This window comes from Mesoplodon densirostris, chromosome 18 (genome assembly GCF_025265405.1).
Source record: "Mesoplodon densirostris isolate mMesDen1 chromosome 18, mMesDen1 primary haplotype, whole genome shotgun sequence".
Classification (NCBI taxonomy): domain Eukaryota; kingdom Metazoa; phylum Chordata; class Mammalia; order Artiodactyla; family Ziphiidae; genus Mesoplodon; species Mesoplodon densirostris.
The window spans coordinates 9,284,414-9,298,688 of record NC_082678.1 but is presented as its reverse complement, the minus strand read 5'-3'; the positions used below and the strand labels follow the sequence as shown (position 1 = coordinate 9,298,688).

General features: G+C 41.2%; 1 protein-coding gene across 2 annotated transcripts in view; it reads left to right on the top strand.

The window, feature by feature from the left end:
• Positions 1–9,826, top strand: part of NSF (N-ethylmaleimide sensitive factor, vesicle fusing ATPase) — a 162,996-nt gene extending 153,170 nt beyond the window's left edge. Inside the window, exons 18-21 of one of the 2 annotated variants that reach the window (XM_060081415.1) lie at positions 2,605–2,739; positions 3,836–3,949; positions 7,665–7,720; positions 8,209–9,826. In XM_060081415.1, the coding sequence (XP_059937398.1) occupies positions 2,605–2,739; positions 3,836–3,949; positions 7,665–7,720; positions 8,209–8,329 (426 nt within the window). In that variant the 3' untranslated portion in view covers positions 8,330–9,826. Of the gene's footprint in view, positions 1–2,604; positions 2,740–3,835; positions 3,950–7,664; positions 7,721–8,173 lie in introns of both variants that reach the window. The other variant, XM_060081416.1, reaches the window with a different exon arrangement.
• Positions 9,827–14,275: the final 4,449 nt, after the last annotated feature.

Sequence of the window (14,275 nt, the reverse complement as noted above, 5' to 3'; positions counted from 1 at the left end):
GAAAAAAGGCAGTATACAATTTTGGATTCTGGATCTGGTTTCCATTCCTGGCTCCATCATTTATTAGTTATTAGACCTTGAACAAATTAGTTAAATCTATAAGACTCAGTAGCTTCATCAGTAAAATAGAGATAATGCTGATACTTAATTCTTAGGATTATAATGGACACTGAATGAGAGATTGATCTAAAGAGGTGCCATACTGCAAATAGGAGTAAATGGAAGTCTCCATATTTTTTTTTTTTTTTTCTTTTTGCGGTATGCGGGCCTCTCACTGTCGTGGCCTCTCCCGTTGCGGAGCACAGGCTCCGGACGCGCAGGCCCAGCGGCCATGGCTCACGGGCCCAGCCGCTCCGCGGCACATGGGATCCTCCCAGACCGGGGCACGAACCCGTATCCCCTGCATCGGCAGGCGGACTCCCAACCACTGCGCCACCAGGGAGGCCCCGGAAGTCTCCATATTGAGTGGTGAGGTACCCAGACTCCTTCCCCTATCGACTCCCATGTAGTATGTTGGGAACTAGTCTCTATAACCCTCAGAAAGGAGACTGGAAGATTCTCCGGGGAAAATGTACACATCCTAACCTTTGAGGGACACCCAGTAATCAGCCAAGTCTTATCATCCTATCATGAAGCTCTCGGACTCAGAGCTTCCAGTCACTAGTTTAACTCTTAAGTATGAATAGTAATCCAACAATCACCAGACACTTGAAGAAAACCACCAATGAACAAATAAGAAAAAAAAAAAAAGAAAAGAAAAAGGAACTCAGAAGAGACAAAGCAGAGAAAAGAAGAAAACATTTTTTTAAATGTGTAGTATTCACAGAGATCTAAAATAAGGTAGTATCCATGAAATATAATAGGATGTAATTTTTTTAAAAAAGAAACATTCAGTAAACAAGAGTGACTTATCTCAAGGTTCATAACTTATAGAACATACGGATAAAGAAAAAATTCTTTTAGAATTATATATATTTTAAAAGTTAGAAACAATGAGTCAGAAAATCAGAATGGCATCAGTCTTCTAGTCAGCAACACTGAAAATTAAAAGACAATAGAACAATGCCTTGAAAATTCTATGGGGAAAATTGTTTCTAACCTTGTTCTCTATACCTAGCCAAACTATCAAGTATAAAGTGTACAGTATTAAGGGTGGAATAAAGGCATTTCCAGGTCTTAAAATTTTTACCTCCCATACACCCTTTCTCAGGAAGCTTTTGAAGTATATGTACCATGGAAAAGAGAGAATAAATGAAAAAACAAAGGAAGGTGAGGAGACAGGGGATCTAACAGAGAATAGAGGAAAGTTCTAGGGCTACAGCTGTGCAGCAGGCCTAGAGAACAGTCAGTTCAGATTGAACTTTGAGAACAGAGGACTCCAGGAGGGGAATGTCTTTGAGAAAAAACACCCAAAACTTTAAAATTCCCTAACATGTTTGAACATATTGGTATGATATCCATGGCTGTATTTGTTTGGGATGAACTTGTGGTAAGTACTTGATAAACTAAGCAAAGGGGGGGTTGGGGGAATGGCACTTATTAACTCTAATAAAAACAGAATGTTGCCCAAGAAAGGAAATTTAATAGTACACTACATGGCTTAGCTGTAAGTCATATTTATATAATCATAATAAATACTGAATATAGATTTAACCAAAGACTGTGAAATAATTGGAAGGATGAGAAAAAGGACATATTGGGGTGGGGGGCTGTGCAAAATTAATATTAACTCTCCCTCTTCCATAATAGGAATTCAGGAAATAATATTTAAAGCTGAAAAGAAAAATCTAAAAATAATAGTGTACCATTGTTATTTAAAGATGAGGAAGTAAATACAAGAAGAAAAACTAAGAGAGTAGAAAATGGTTGCTTCTGGAGAGAGGGAATCAGGAATGGTGGCCTAAGCCTGCTATAGTTTTTAAACATTCCTTGTATATTTTGGGGCTAAAAATTAAAAAGAAATTAAAGATATTAAATGAGACAATTATGTAAAGCATTTAGCACCATGCCTTTCACAGTTAACTGCTGCATAAATGTAAGCTATTATTATCCTACCTCTCCTAAAAACCGTAATAAAGCCTTGCTAAGTGGGTGGCATGGGGTTTCCACTCATTCATTTCATTTTTTCCCCAACCATACATATATTGATACTATGTTGGCTGTGAAAAATGAATTACAAACATATACTAAGGTATCTTTCTATTTGATTTGTGTATCTTCCTGATTTACTGATCCATGATGTTATTGATATGGATAAAGAGAAAGAGCAGTTGCCTCTTCCTGAACCACGTGCTGAAGAAAGTGTTGCTCTTTCTGAATCATGTTGTTGATACATTTTTTTAAGATTTTCAAGGGACTTCCTTGGCGGTCTAGTGGTTAAGACTCCGCGCTTCCACTGCAGGCAGGAAACTAAGATCCCACATGCCGTGCAGCACGGCCCAAAAAAAAAGCATTTTCAAGAGGACAGTTCTGAATTTTTTTCCTTCTCTTTTGCCTAATCATTTGCATTTCTGCGATTAAATAAATGGATATTGTTCAGACTTACTCTAGTTTCCTAATCAGTCCTTTCACATGTGTTTTAACGCATTTTCTCCCTATGATCAGGGCCGCAAGCTTCTTATCATTGGGACCACGAGCCGCAAAGATGTTCTTCAGGAGATGGAAATGCTTAACGCCTTCAGCACCACCATCCACGTGCCCAGCATTGCCACAGGAGAGCAGCTGCTAGAGGCTTTGGAGGTGAGAATGAGCCAGTGGAGTGCACACCGTTCAGAGAAAGGAGTTGAGGCTGGATTAATGCTAAGGGTGCCCCAGACATCACACCTGGTGTTTAGTTTCTGTGTTAACCTAGAACACGGAACCTGGGATACACCTGCAGTCATTTTTAGGAATTAGAGGAAGAAGAGATAAATATAAGTGAGAGTGAAGTAATTCCTCATTCCTTGGTGGAAGCAGCATACCAACTGCCAGGAATGAATTACTTTGTGCCCAGCATGACTAATGCATATAGATTACATGGACCAGAAACTTGGAATGGCGGGGAGGGAGTACAGTAATCAATAAATAGAAAATTCAGTTATTCATAGTAGCTTTCAGCCCATTTACTTGCATTTAATAAATTGGAGCAATGGTTAAAGCCTTAGAAACTTGAAAAAAGCTATAGAAGTAAAAGCAACCCCTTTACTAACAAGTTCATAATGTAGAAATGTTTTCTCACAGTTTTTTGAGGATGACATAGTCTTTGATTTTAAAAAAATATATCCTTTATTAAACTTTTGATTAATATCAGTGTGCACAAATGAGTTGATGAAGTGTTAGAAAATATTATCTAGTGACTTGTTCAGCAGTGAGAGTCAGGAAGGCTTCTTAAAATCCTCAAGACTCATACAATTGGGGCGTACTCCCAACAAAATAGAAACCATCTATATGATAAATGTTTCCAGCTTACCTGTTTGAGCAGTTTTTGTGCTGCGGTTGGTTGAGTAAGAGAATTATTTAGTCTGCTTTGACACATACAGATTATTCCTAGAAAGGAATGTTAAAAATTTTAACTGATATTTATTATGGATTGGAGCTATTTTCCCCCCAGCAAATATATCTCTAAATTATAATCAAGGTCCGTAAGAAAACAGAGTTTAGGATACCAGTTTTCATTTTCATGATCGCAGCTAATGGATTTCAGGAAAGTCAGGTTGGATTTTAAAATAGAGAATTCTGTCAGCTTGAACCAGTTAGGTAGTTCTTATCACTGTTCTTTTAAGGGTAAATGTGGGAATTAACTAATGTTGTTGATGCACTTATAGAAGTGCTTTAATTTTTTAAATTGTTTTTGTAGCTGTTGGGCAACTTCAGGGATAAAGAACGCACCACAATTGCACAGCAAGTCAAAGGGAAGAAGGTCTGGATAGGAATCAAGAAGTTACTAATGTTGATCGAGATGTCCCTACAGGTAAGATGCTTCCTTCTCCGTATGGTTCAGACATAGAAGCTTCACCGTATATCCCAAGAGTTTTTATCATTTCCTCTCGCTGAGGTTTTAAGTTATAATTCTTTTATATTATTTCCAGAATCAGGTTGGTGTTAGTAGCCTGCTTCTGAGATCAAACAATAACTTATTGGTACTTTTCTTTCCTACTTCTTAAAATTCAAAAGTAGAAGAAAAGAATGTAGAGTTACTTTAAGTTTTAATTTAGGGAGTCACTAGGTCTTAGAACTAGAAAGGACTTGAAAGAACAATTGTTCTGCTGCCCCCTCATTTGAGAGGTGAGGGTCCTGAGTGTCCCACCGGTTGTCAGTGAGTTATGCAGGGTCACAGCCAGTTATCTACAGGGGTCGGGGGGTGGGATGGCGTTGTCCATCAGAGGTCAGGAAGCGACGCACAGACACCAAAAGGGGCCTGGGAGACGGTTTCAAGGGACAAGGTAATTGGGTGTACAGATTAGACTTAGGCTGTGTATATTCTCCCCTGGCAGGCCTCCTAGAAATTTTATGCAAACTACTGTAGGGTTGAAGCGTCCAGGATCCCATAGAAAACTAAGCCCCAGGCTACTGCCTGGGCAAAAACAGATGAAACCTCTTTGGGACTTTCTCACGTCTACGGGCAACTTCCCTTTCTTCTTTTTGTAACTCCACCCCTCCGTGTGCACATCCTGTGTCTTTTTGTCCTTATCTGACATACTAGTTAGATAATAAATGTATCACTTCCAAGCTTTGTGAGTTCAGGGGCCTTGGCTCTCACTCACTACTAAATCCATGACCCCTGGAACAGAACTGGACCCATAGTCAGGCACTCAGTAAACTTCTGTTGAATGAATCTCTCCCGGGTCTTAGGTGGACAGACTGGCTGCATTCTGAGAGTCATGTATTATGCTCAGTCCTGCTCTTCCAGCAGTGCGAGCTGTGGGTGGATGAGGTGAAATTTAAGTTTCACTTACTTACTGAGATAGGCTCTTGGACCAATAACAAATTGGAATCACAAAGCAAATGCTTTTTAATCTTTGCTGGTAAATTTTTGTAATATAAATTTATTTTATTTTTATTTATTTTTGGCTGCATTGGATCTTCATTGCTGTGCGCTGGCTCTCTCTAGTTGTGGCAAGCAGGGGCTACTCTTTGTTGTGGCACGTGCGCTTCTCATTGTGGTGGCTTCTCTTGTTGTGGAGCATGGGCTCTAGGCACGTGGGCTTCAGTAGCTGTGGCACACGGGCTCAGTAGTTGTGGCTTGCGGGCTCTAGAGCGCAGGCTCAGTACTTGTGGCGCACCGGCTTAGCTGCTCCATGGCATGTGGAATCTTCCTGGACCAGGGCTTGAACCCGTGTCCCCTGCATTGGCAGGCGGATTCTTAACCACTGCGCCACCAGGGAAGTCCGGTAAATTTATTTTAAAATAAAATTGTAGCATTCAGAAACCTAAAGTTTAATTTACTGAACTTTCAGCTGGACTATTTTAAAGCCAATTTATTTTTCATTTTGAGCAGTAAATTAAAGTTACAGACAAATCACTTTGCTTAGGATTATTCTTGGTAAAGGTGCATATACATTGGCTCTTTCCTTAGAAAAGATAAATTTGTCAGATAGTCAGCTCTATTCTTCAGTTTTTAAGTTTCAGCACAATTTTTTTCAATAATTGCATAGAAGAAACTATGTGGGTTTTTCTCCCCAATCCCTACCCCTTCCTCTTCCTTTGATGCCCACCGGTCAGTGATCAAGTTAATGCTTCCTCTGTATGTGGGGTGGAAAGTGAGAGTGGGGCACTCAGGCCTAATCTTCAGCGACTGACACTTCATAGGCCTCTGAGTTTGAACCCCTTCACATCAAATGGATTTGGTGCAGCTGAGTGAATTCTCTTTAGATCTGCCTTAAAGAGACCGAGCCTAAGTGAAGAGGCATGTAGTTTAGCAGAATATAAGTCATGTTACCTCTCTGTTCACTATACACAATTCTGTTAAAACTTGCACAGTGCTGAGGATCTGCTCTGACTGGATGTCACCTGAGGGAATAAAGTCATTTATCTAGATTACGTTTTTCCTCCCTTTCTCTTGACTTTTAATTCCATAGCTACAGGCAAGTCAGTAAGTCCTTGCTCACACATATTAAATATATTTAATGGGCAAAGACCTGCAAGTACTGACTACAGCGGAACTCCAGCCAGTTCCATTTTTTTTTTAAAGAACTTGACAATTGACTCATATGTAATTCTATTCCCAAAGAGGAAAAATGCTTCTCTTGTTAAATATTCACACTTTTTCTTAGTCCTTTGTAGTCTGACCTCTTAACTTTGATACATTTGAAACTTCTGTTCAGATGTTTTTCTGGGATAGAAGAGAAGAAATCTTAAAAAAAAAAAAAAAGTGGTTGGAGGGGGGAATCCAATTGCACATTTATCCACAGCTGCACTGAGCATTTGAAAGCTATTCCTGGAGGGCAGGGAGTTCCCTCTTGGGAAACAGACTCCTTGCCCTGGAACATTTTTTAAAAGTTAGGTGTGTTTCTTACGATAAAAATTTATTGTGTTTCTTACAATAAAAATTCATCTTAAGGAATTAAATTTTTATAAATTTGTTTCACTTATTTTTGGCTGCATTGGGTTTTCGTTGCTGCACACGGGGTTTCTCTAGTTGTGGCGAGTGGGGGCTACTCTTCGTTGCAGGGCGCGGGCTTCTCATTGCGGTGGCTTCTCTTGTTGTGGAGCACGGGCTCTAGACGCGCAGGCTTCAGTAGTTGTGGCACGTGGGCTCTAGAGCGCAGGCTTAGTATTTGTGGTGCACGGGCTTCGTTGCTCCGCAGCATGTGGGATCTTCCCGGACCAGGGCTCGAACCCATGTCCCCTGCATTGGCAGGCGGATTCTTAACCACTGCGCCACCAGGGAAGCCCCATTAAAGATGTTTCTAATGATCATTTTTAGATTACTTCACATCTCTGGTGGACCAATGAGAATAAAATATAGTTAAACAAATTAGTAGAAATATGAATATGAAATAAAATGAGTAGGGATAATTAATAATAACCTGAGCCAGAACTAACTCCCCCATCTTTTTTTTAGACTCACAATGCAGTTCTCAGTCACAAGAGACCCGGATTATCCAGAGAGCATGTCAGAGGAATCAGCCCCACAGTTCTTTTTTTTTTTTTTTTTTAGTTTCAGCACAATTTTTTTCATTAATTGCAAAGAAGAAACTATGCAAGAGAGACCAAGGCTAAGAAAAGCTCAAGTGTCCATTATATAGAGTTAATAAGCTATTTTTTAGTTGCTTCATCAACACCAATTGGTTTCTTCAGTTTTGGTCTCACTTTGATGCCCTTGATGAACCCTATGAATTGGAGGCCATGTGCACCCCCGTGAATGGGCAGCCCCGGCCTCACACTTGGTGCCTCTCAGTGCTGCCTCCTTACCCGGTGCTATAGCTAAGGGAGCGCTCAACTGAGGTGCCTGTGGATGACCAGCTGGGTCATTCGCAACCTCGTGCATGGCGATTCTCTATGCTGGGAAATCCCATTCACTTCCCTTGAGGGACACAGTCTGCTTTGCTGTGTATAACACATTTCTGTGACTCAGCAAAGCACTAAGGAAGTATAAACCCGATCATTTTCTTGGCATGAAGTAAGGGCATCATGACTAGAAGGCGCCACTAACCCGTCGTCTTTATTTCTTCTGATGTGTTTAGATGGATCCTGAATACCGTGTGAGAAAATTCTTGGCCCTCTTGAGAGAAGAAGGAGCGTAAGTACATGCGACACTTAAGACGGCCGGCCAGACCTCCCACTCTTCTAACCCCATGTGCCTATTCTAAGGGTTGCTGTACAGTGCATGTGGATTTGAATTCTCAACCTCTCCTGGACAACTTTGTTTCCATTTATTAGAATTCTTGGCTGTGTTGTAGGTCTAGGAGACCAAGCAAGGAAATGGGTTGTACTTTTGGTTTGCTCTCCCTGTCCTGCTTTGCAAAACTTCCTTGTCACAAGGCAGGAACAAGCTCGATGGTACATATTTATTGGAACCTGCTTTTAAATTGCATGGAGCGTAACCATTTTCTTTTGTGAAATGCTCATCTAATAGCAACTACATAGGTGAAAATGTAGAAAAACCACTCAGAAGCTTTTAGTGTGGTTTTGTGATGAACGGCTTTTTGCAGACCGTCATCTGTTTTTTGTGTTTTGGATATTTCTTTTTCAGTAGCCCCCTCGACTTTGAAAATGAACTATTTTCAGATACAAAGTGACCAAGGAAAGTGACCAAGGTGAAGGTGGCCTGGGATCTTCACTCGACTTACTCAAGATACTGGACAAAGTGAAATGTTCCCTACCTTCAGCACGTGCTCGCTCTGCATGACTAGTGCAGTGAAACTCCCTTCCTTGTGCTTATTGAGATCTTCAGTTTTGTGGAAGGTATAAATTTGCTTTAGAATGCTGTGCTCACCTTTCCGTGCAAGCCGATTCCTTCTTGCTCAGTCTTTAAACGTGGGAAACATACTGTGCTTGTGAACACTACACATTCTAAGCTCCCTACCACCACCGTCAGCCAAAAATTCTCAATAAACGCAACGATGTTGCAAAACAGCAGTTCACAGAGTAGAAGGAAGACTTTCTACATGTAAACCAGGAGCAGTGAATAGAGGTATGGGTTCAAAGGGATTATTTTGTAACTTCCTTGTGCTAACACTAAAGGTAATTGGATATATGGTTAAAGGTTCTCCCGGAAGCCCGGTCATCTTTGCCTAAAGAAACAGGGCTTTGAATTTCTAAGATGCGGTTCTCAGTCATTTTCAGAGATGTTTCCAAGTTGCAGTCAGTAGATCTTTCTTAACAGAAAGTCAGATTATTATCATGTTGGCTGTGACACCCCCTTAATATAAGTAATTTGCTCTGTGGCAAGAGATATGCTAATCATTACCACTTGGTAGATGTTGTTAACAGCTTGTGAGAGATGTGTATGGAAAAAGCACACACCCCTAAACAGAAAGGTGTCATGAAAGTAACTTACAACCCTCTCAGCACTCATTAGTGTCCAACTCTAATTGGGTCAATCCCTTAGTTTAATATTAAAGGCTTATTTAGTATCACCACTTTTCCTTTTTCCTTAGCTTAATGACTGACTTAGAATGTATCCTTCCTTTAAATTATCTGTACTACCTAGCATCTAAATAAAACACTATTTCCAGAAAAAATAAACCACTTTCTAGTCCTCTCCCCTCAGTCCTTTAACATCCATTCCAATACACTGAAGACATTTCCTTTCCCCACTACGCACTTCTTCCGAAGAGAAGGAGAACGGTGGTGTAAGCCGAGTTTGAAGAAATTTAATCAGGTCGTCATGTTTGGTGAGGAGACTCGTGGAACATGCCACTGTCTCCCCGTTGCTGCTTAAACTTCTAGGACAAGCGATCAGGAGCCACCTGAAGGTACCTAACGCCACCTGTAAGAATTGTCACGCATAAGGTACTTGGGTGTAGCTATGTCATCTGTCCCCGTGGTAGAAGGTAAATTATCTCCAGATCTTGCTCTCTGTATATTTTTGGTAGACTTGTATGTCATATCTACTTTCTTTTGGGTTTTCACCCCTAGCTTGTTTTGTGGCTGTTTTGGTTTTTTTTTTTTTTTTTTAGGTGGATTGTATTGTGAAATTCTGTGATTGCTGGTGGCCAGTATCCTGGATTCCCTTCTCTGTCTTAGATCTTGCCTCTTTTTTCTCTTCCCATGAAAGCAGCACCCATTGTATTAACTTATGTGTCTTATTAAATAAGGTTAATGTCTTTGTGTTTTGTCCAAAACTATATTGAAAAAATATAAATATTATATTGTTTAATGCAAATGAAGGAATGCAATAAAGAGTACATATACTTGAAAACATTCTGTAGACCAATATTTTGTACAAAACAACATACATAACTGATATGAGTGTATGACGAAAGGGATCAGAAAAGCCCCTCCTGTTTTAACTAGTGTAAGGAGATGGATGATTTTTATTTTAAAATCTCTGATTTTAATCATTCAGAAAATATAGTTAATTTAAAGGAAATACAGATCGATAGCATATTTTATAAAGTTAGTGCGCAGCAAGAATCTTTATACCTCTTCTACTTATTTCCCTTTACTAAAAAACTGAAGTGTACCAAAGTCATAAGCGGGTTAGTAATAAACCGGAAGGGAAAATTGTTTCTCAAGTAGAATTACTCCTTCCTATGACACGTACAAGCCAAGGGACTCAAACACTCTCAGTGAGATTTCTTCACGTGATTCGTTTTGGTATCCTTCATCCATTTTGCATGTTTCTGAGCTATCAGATCTTTTAGCCTAAACCCTGATCCTCAGAGGTGGCTTGGGTTAGGACTAAAAGCCACCCAGAAAATCAGCAAGGCTTGTGGGGAGAGGTCAACCTCAGGGCTCCTCCAACAGCAGGGTCAGCTCCCCAGGAGCTGTCCACACCCTCCTGGGAGGAGGACCCTGAGGTCACCTGGTCCCTGCGTAGCCTTGAGAAGGTAGTCTTAAAGCCACCCTGGAATTCTTCAAAGCTGTTGCTGGGCAGAGAGCGTTCGAGATTACAGCACGGCCTGGTGATAAAGCAAAGGAGACTCCACTATCTGCTGCCTTAGATTTCTTCTTCTATGGATGAACTGTTAACAGGCTACTTTTTTTATCAGAAGATGTAATTAAAACCTCAGAAAAGGAGGTTCTTTTATCCTTTCTAAAGTTGTACAACTTCCCTGAAACACCTTTTTTTTTTTTAATGTAACACAGAAAACCTGGATAATGATGGTTAAACCTGAAATTTGTTTTACTTTCAGGCTTTTTCATATCCTAAGAATTATAGTGAACAGCCTCCCTAAGTTTCAGCAACAAGTCTTGAAGTAAATTTAAGTGTGTATAATAATCAAATCCTGGTACACAGACTTGCTGAAGCACTGAGTCAGCTATAAACAACCGACCCAGCCCAAACACAGAAGGTAAAAGCAAGATTTCATTTTCCTTGCCCGGCAACTTGATCCATAAGCCTCTTCAAAGAAGTGACTGGGAAAGGTGTGTTCGAGAGTTCAAAAAAGCATGTAGATTTCAGAAGTTATTGCAAAATGATCCAAAGTTTCTCTTCAGCTGGCAAGCAGTGCCGAGACTGGGTCCTGGAGCTGAGCCCACAGAGGGCGTGTGCTGTGTGGACACCGTGACATTAAGATGCAGGAGATGGCGCCTGCGATCGGCAAGAATCCCAAGGAGCGGAGACAGTTTGCAAGGGGGACTCGGGTTTGAGATTTTCCCAGCGTACAGTCTCCACACAGCTGACTCTGTCACTCCATTTTGGGAGTGTAAGATTAATGGTAAGATCATTTTTTGCCTCCTAGAAAGTCCTCTGTTGAGCTAGGAGAAATGATGACACTATAGCAGCCATCATTTTGCTGAAGCAACTTCACTTGTGTGTGCGTGTAGGTGAGCCATGCACATTAGCACACGTCCACATCCCCAGGGCCCGTGTGGATACACCGTTGGCTCGTTGGACACCACGTGACGCACCTAGAATAATCTCACCAGCATCGTTCCCCAGCCTTGCTGCTTTCTTCTGCCCTTATTTGTACCTCATCCCCTCATCCCTGAACTCTCTCACACACTTCCCTTCCCTTCTTTCTTCATAAAATAATACTGCTTTGAAAGATAATAATGATTCCCATTATATTATCTCTTTTCTTTCTTTTGGATTTTTTTTGGGGGGCGGATCTTCCTTTTGTTTTTAGATGTTTGATAGTATTCATGCTTATGGAGAAACTAAATGTTCAAGCACTGCTATAAACTGTATTCTCTTAAATCATAGAATATAATTAATCATAGAACGGATTACCAATGGCCTTGGTGAGTGTGACCAGGGGCCATTTAAATATTTGGCTTTTTTTTTTTTTTGCGGTACGCGGGCCTCTCACTGCTGTGGCCTCTCCCGTTGCGGAGCACAGGCTCCGGACGCGCAGGCTCAGCGGCCATGGCTCACGAACCCAGCCGCTCCGCGGCATGTGGGATCTTCCCGGACTGGGGCATGAACGCGTGTCCCCTGCATCGGCAGGCGGACTCTCAACCACTGTGCCATCAGGGAAGCCTGGCAATTTTATAGGTTAAAAAAAAAGTGCCCAAAATACTGGGGTAGATGAGTATTAGCTTCATGTAAAAGTGAAATACAAAGGTGAGCAGCTCCATGAGACGGGGAGATCTGTATCCTTTCCACGTCTGATTCATTGCACAGCCGAAACCACCGTTTTTGTGATTTAAGCTTTTCAGGTACTAAATAAAGACATGTCACGGGGAAAAGAAAGTTCATGAACTTCTAGTAGCCATCCCTAATCTAAGGTTAGAGCACAGGCAGCCCATCTCCACTGCACAAGGCAGACCCATTTTTCTGTTGTTTTTTTCTGTGAAGTGAGATGAATTTACTTACTCCTACTAAAGGTAAATCAGGAGAAAGAAAAAGGAAGAGAAAATGTTTTTGCTGTGCCAAATAAACCGAAGGTGACATTTTATGGGTAGGTCTGAAGACCAAAGGATTGTCTGTGGTCATAAAACTGAGTTACAGCATCTCATTGATGAAAAGGCGTTACCTATTAGCTTCAGGTGAGTCCTTTAGGAGCCTCAGTCCAAGGAGAGAATGGCCTTCCCAAGAGCATGCCCACTAGTGGGTCTGTTCTGCCCAAGCAGATCTAAACCTTCAAACGACACCTGTTCCAGAGCCCAGGGCACACCATTTCTTCTTTCCCGCCAGCCTACCCTTTCCGAAGCTTAGCTCTCAAGTGGAACTAGCAGGGGAGAGCCATGTCCACTCAAGTTTCATTTTCAGTAAAGCAAATCCTATTTTCCCAATAAATGGAGTTGAAAACATGGGTTAGAAAGGGATTAAGTCGGTGGCCAACCCCATGGTCTGTGGGCCTCGAGCCGTATCTGTGTTTGTGACATTAATTTGTGCATTGGAAGTGCTGGGGTCTATGAGATGAATTACTGCCCAAATTGCTGACTTCTAAAACTGGAAATTCTTTGTTAGAAGCTGATTTAGAACAAAGTAAGCCTGTAAGAAGGTCCTTTAGTAGATCAGACCTACTGTCCATGACGTCTCAGATGATCTTGCTTAGAAAACAAAGGAAATTACCTTAATTTGGGCCACTAATTTCAGAGTGAAAGTGGAGGCGACCACATTCAGAATCTCATATTCTTGACCTCCTAAGCATTAATCTGGAAACTCCACACATTGTACAATGTATCCGTTTTAAGTTTGTTTACCTTCTTTTTAATGACTTAACAGAAAAAAACTGCATGATGAAATATATTTTCTCCAAATATATATATATTTATATAATATATAATCTTAGTTAACTCAAAGGTATATACATTGTATAATAAATAATATTTATAAAAAGAGACTTTTTGAATATAAAATCAAAAAGATCAACAACTTCTACAACTTTTTACAAAACTTTGGATACAGCAGGTTGGTAGGAAATTTCTGTTGGATACTATTACCTGACTATGGCGAGAATAATTACAATGCACTCAATGTACTATTATTAAATAATTACTTGTCAGCTACTTGAATACGCCCCAGAAACATGACTTTATCACTTTTAATATAGAATACATAGATAGGAAAAGACTGTTTTGAAAATTTGTATCCATTCTGCTGAAAGAATTCTCACATAAAGCAAGCATTATCTGGTTGACATGATTTAAAACTTCAGTCTGAGATGGGGAGGGGCATTTCAGACTCTCTAGAGGGGATGGGATGTGTATCTTTTTAGCAGGGCTCACTGCCAGCAGATTCAAGAGTGCAGGCACGGCTTCTAGACAGTCGTCTTGGCGAACCTGCCTGAGCACATAGGAAGATGGCCTGACCTGGTACCTTAGGTCAGTGTTAGGCAAAGAGAGAAGGGGGAAGAGGAAGAAATCACTGTCCTGTACTGTGCCCCGCTGCATCTCTTCTTTCTGACTCTAAGGCAGAGCTGTTGCACTGACTCGTACCATCAGACCCGCTTGCCGCCACTGTGCTCGCTTCCTCTAGGACACTCCAGAGGACCCGTGCGGATCAAGGAGAACTCAGCTGTGAGACGCTTTACCCCAGGGAGCAAGTGACGGCTTGCCCCCGTTTGAACACCTAATGCTGATCCTTGGCGTCTGCACGGATTGATGCTGTCAGCATACAGGTGAGGCCGGAAGGCCTGTGTGAAGGAACTCTGCATTTCTGTTTCCTCACGCAGGCCAACGAAAGACAAGGGTGCAGGACGACGTGTCCTTATAGGAGAGGAAACGAAGGAATCCTCGG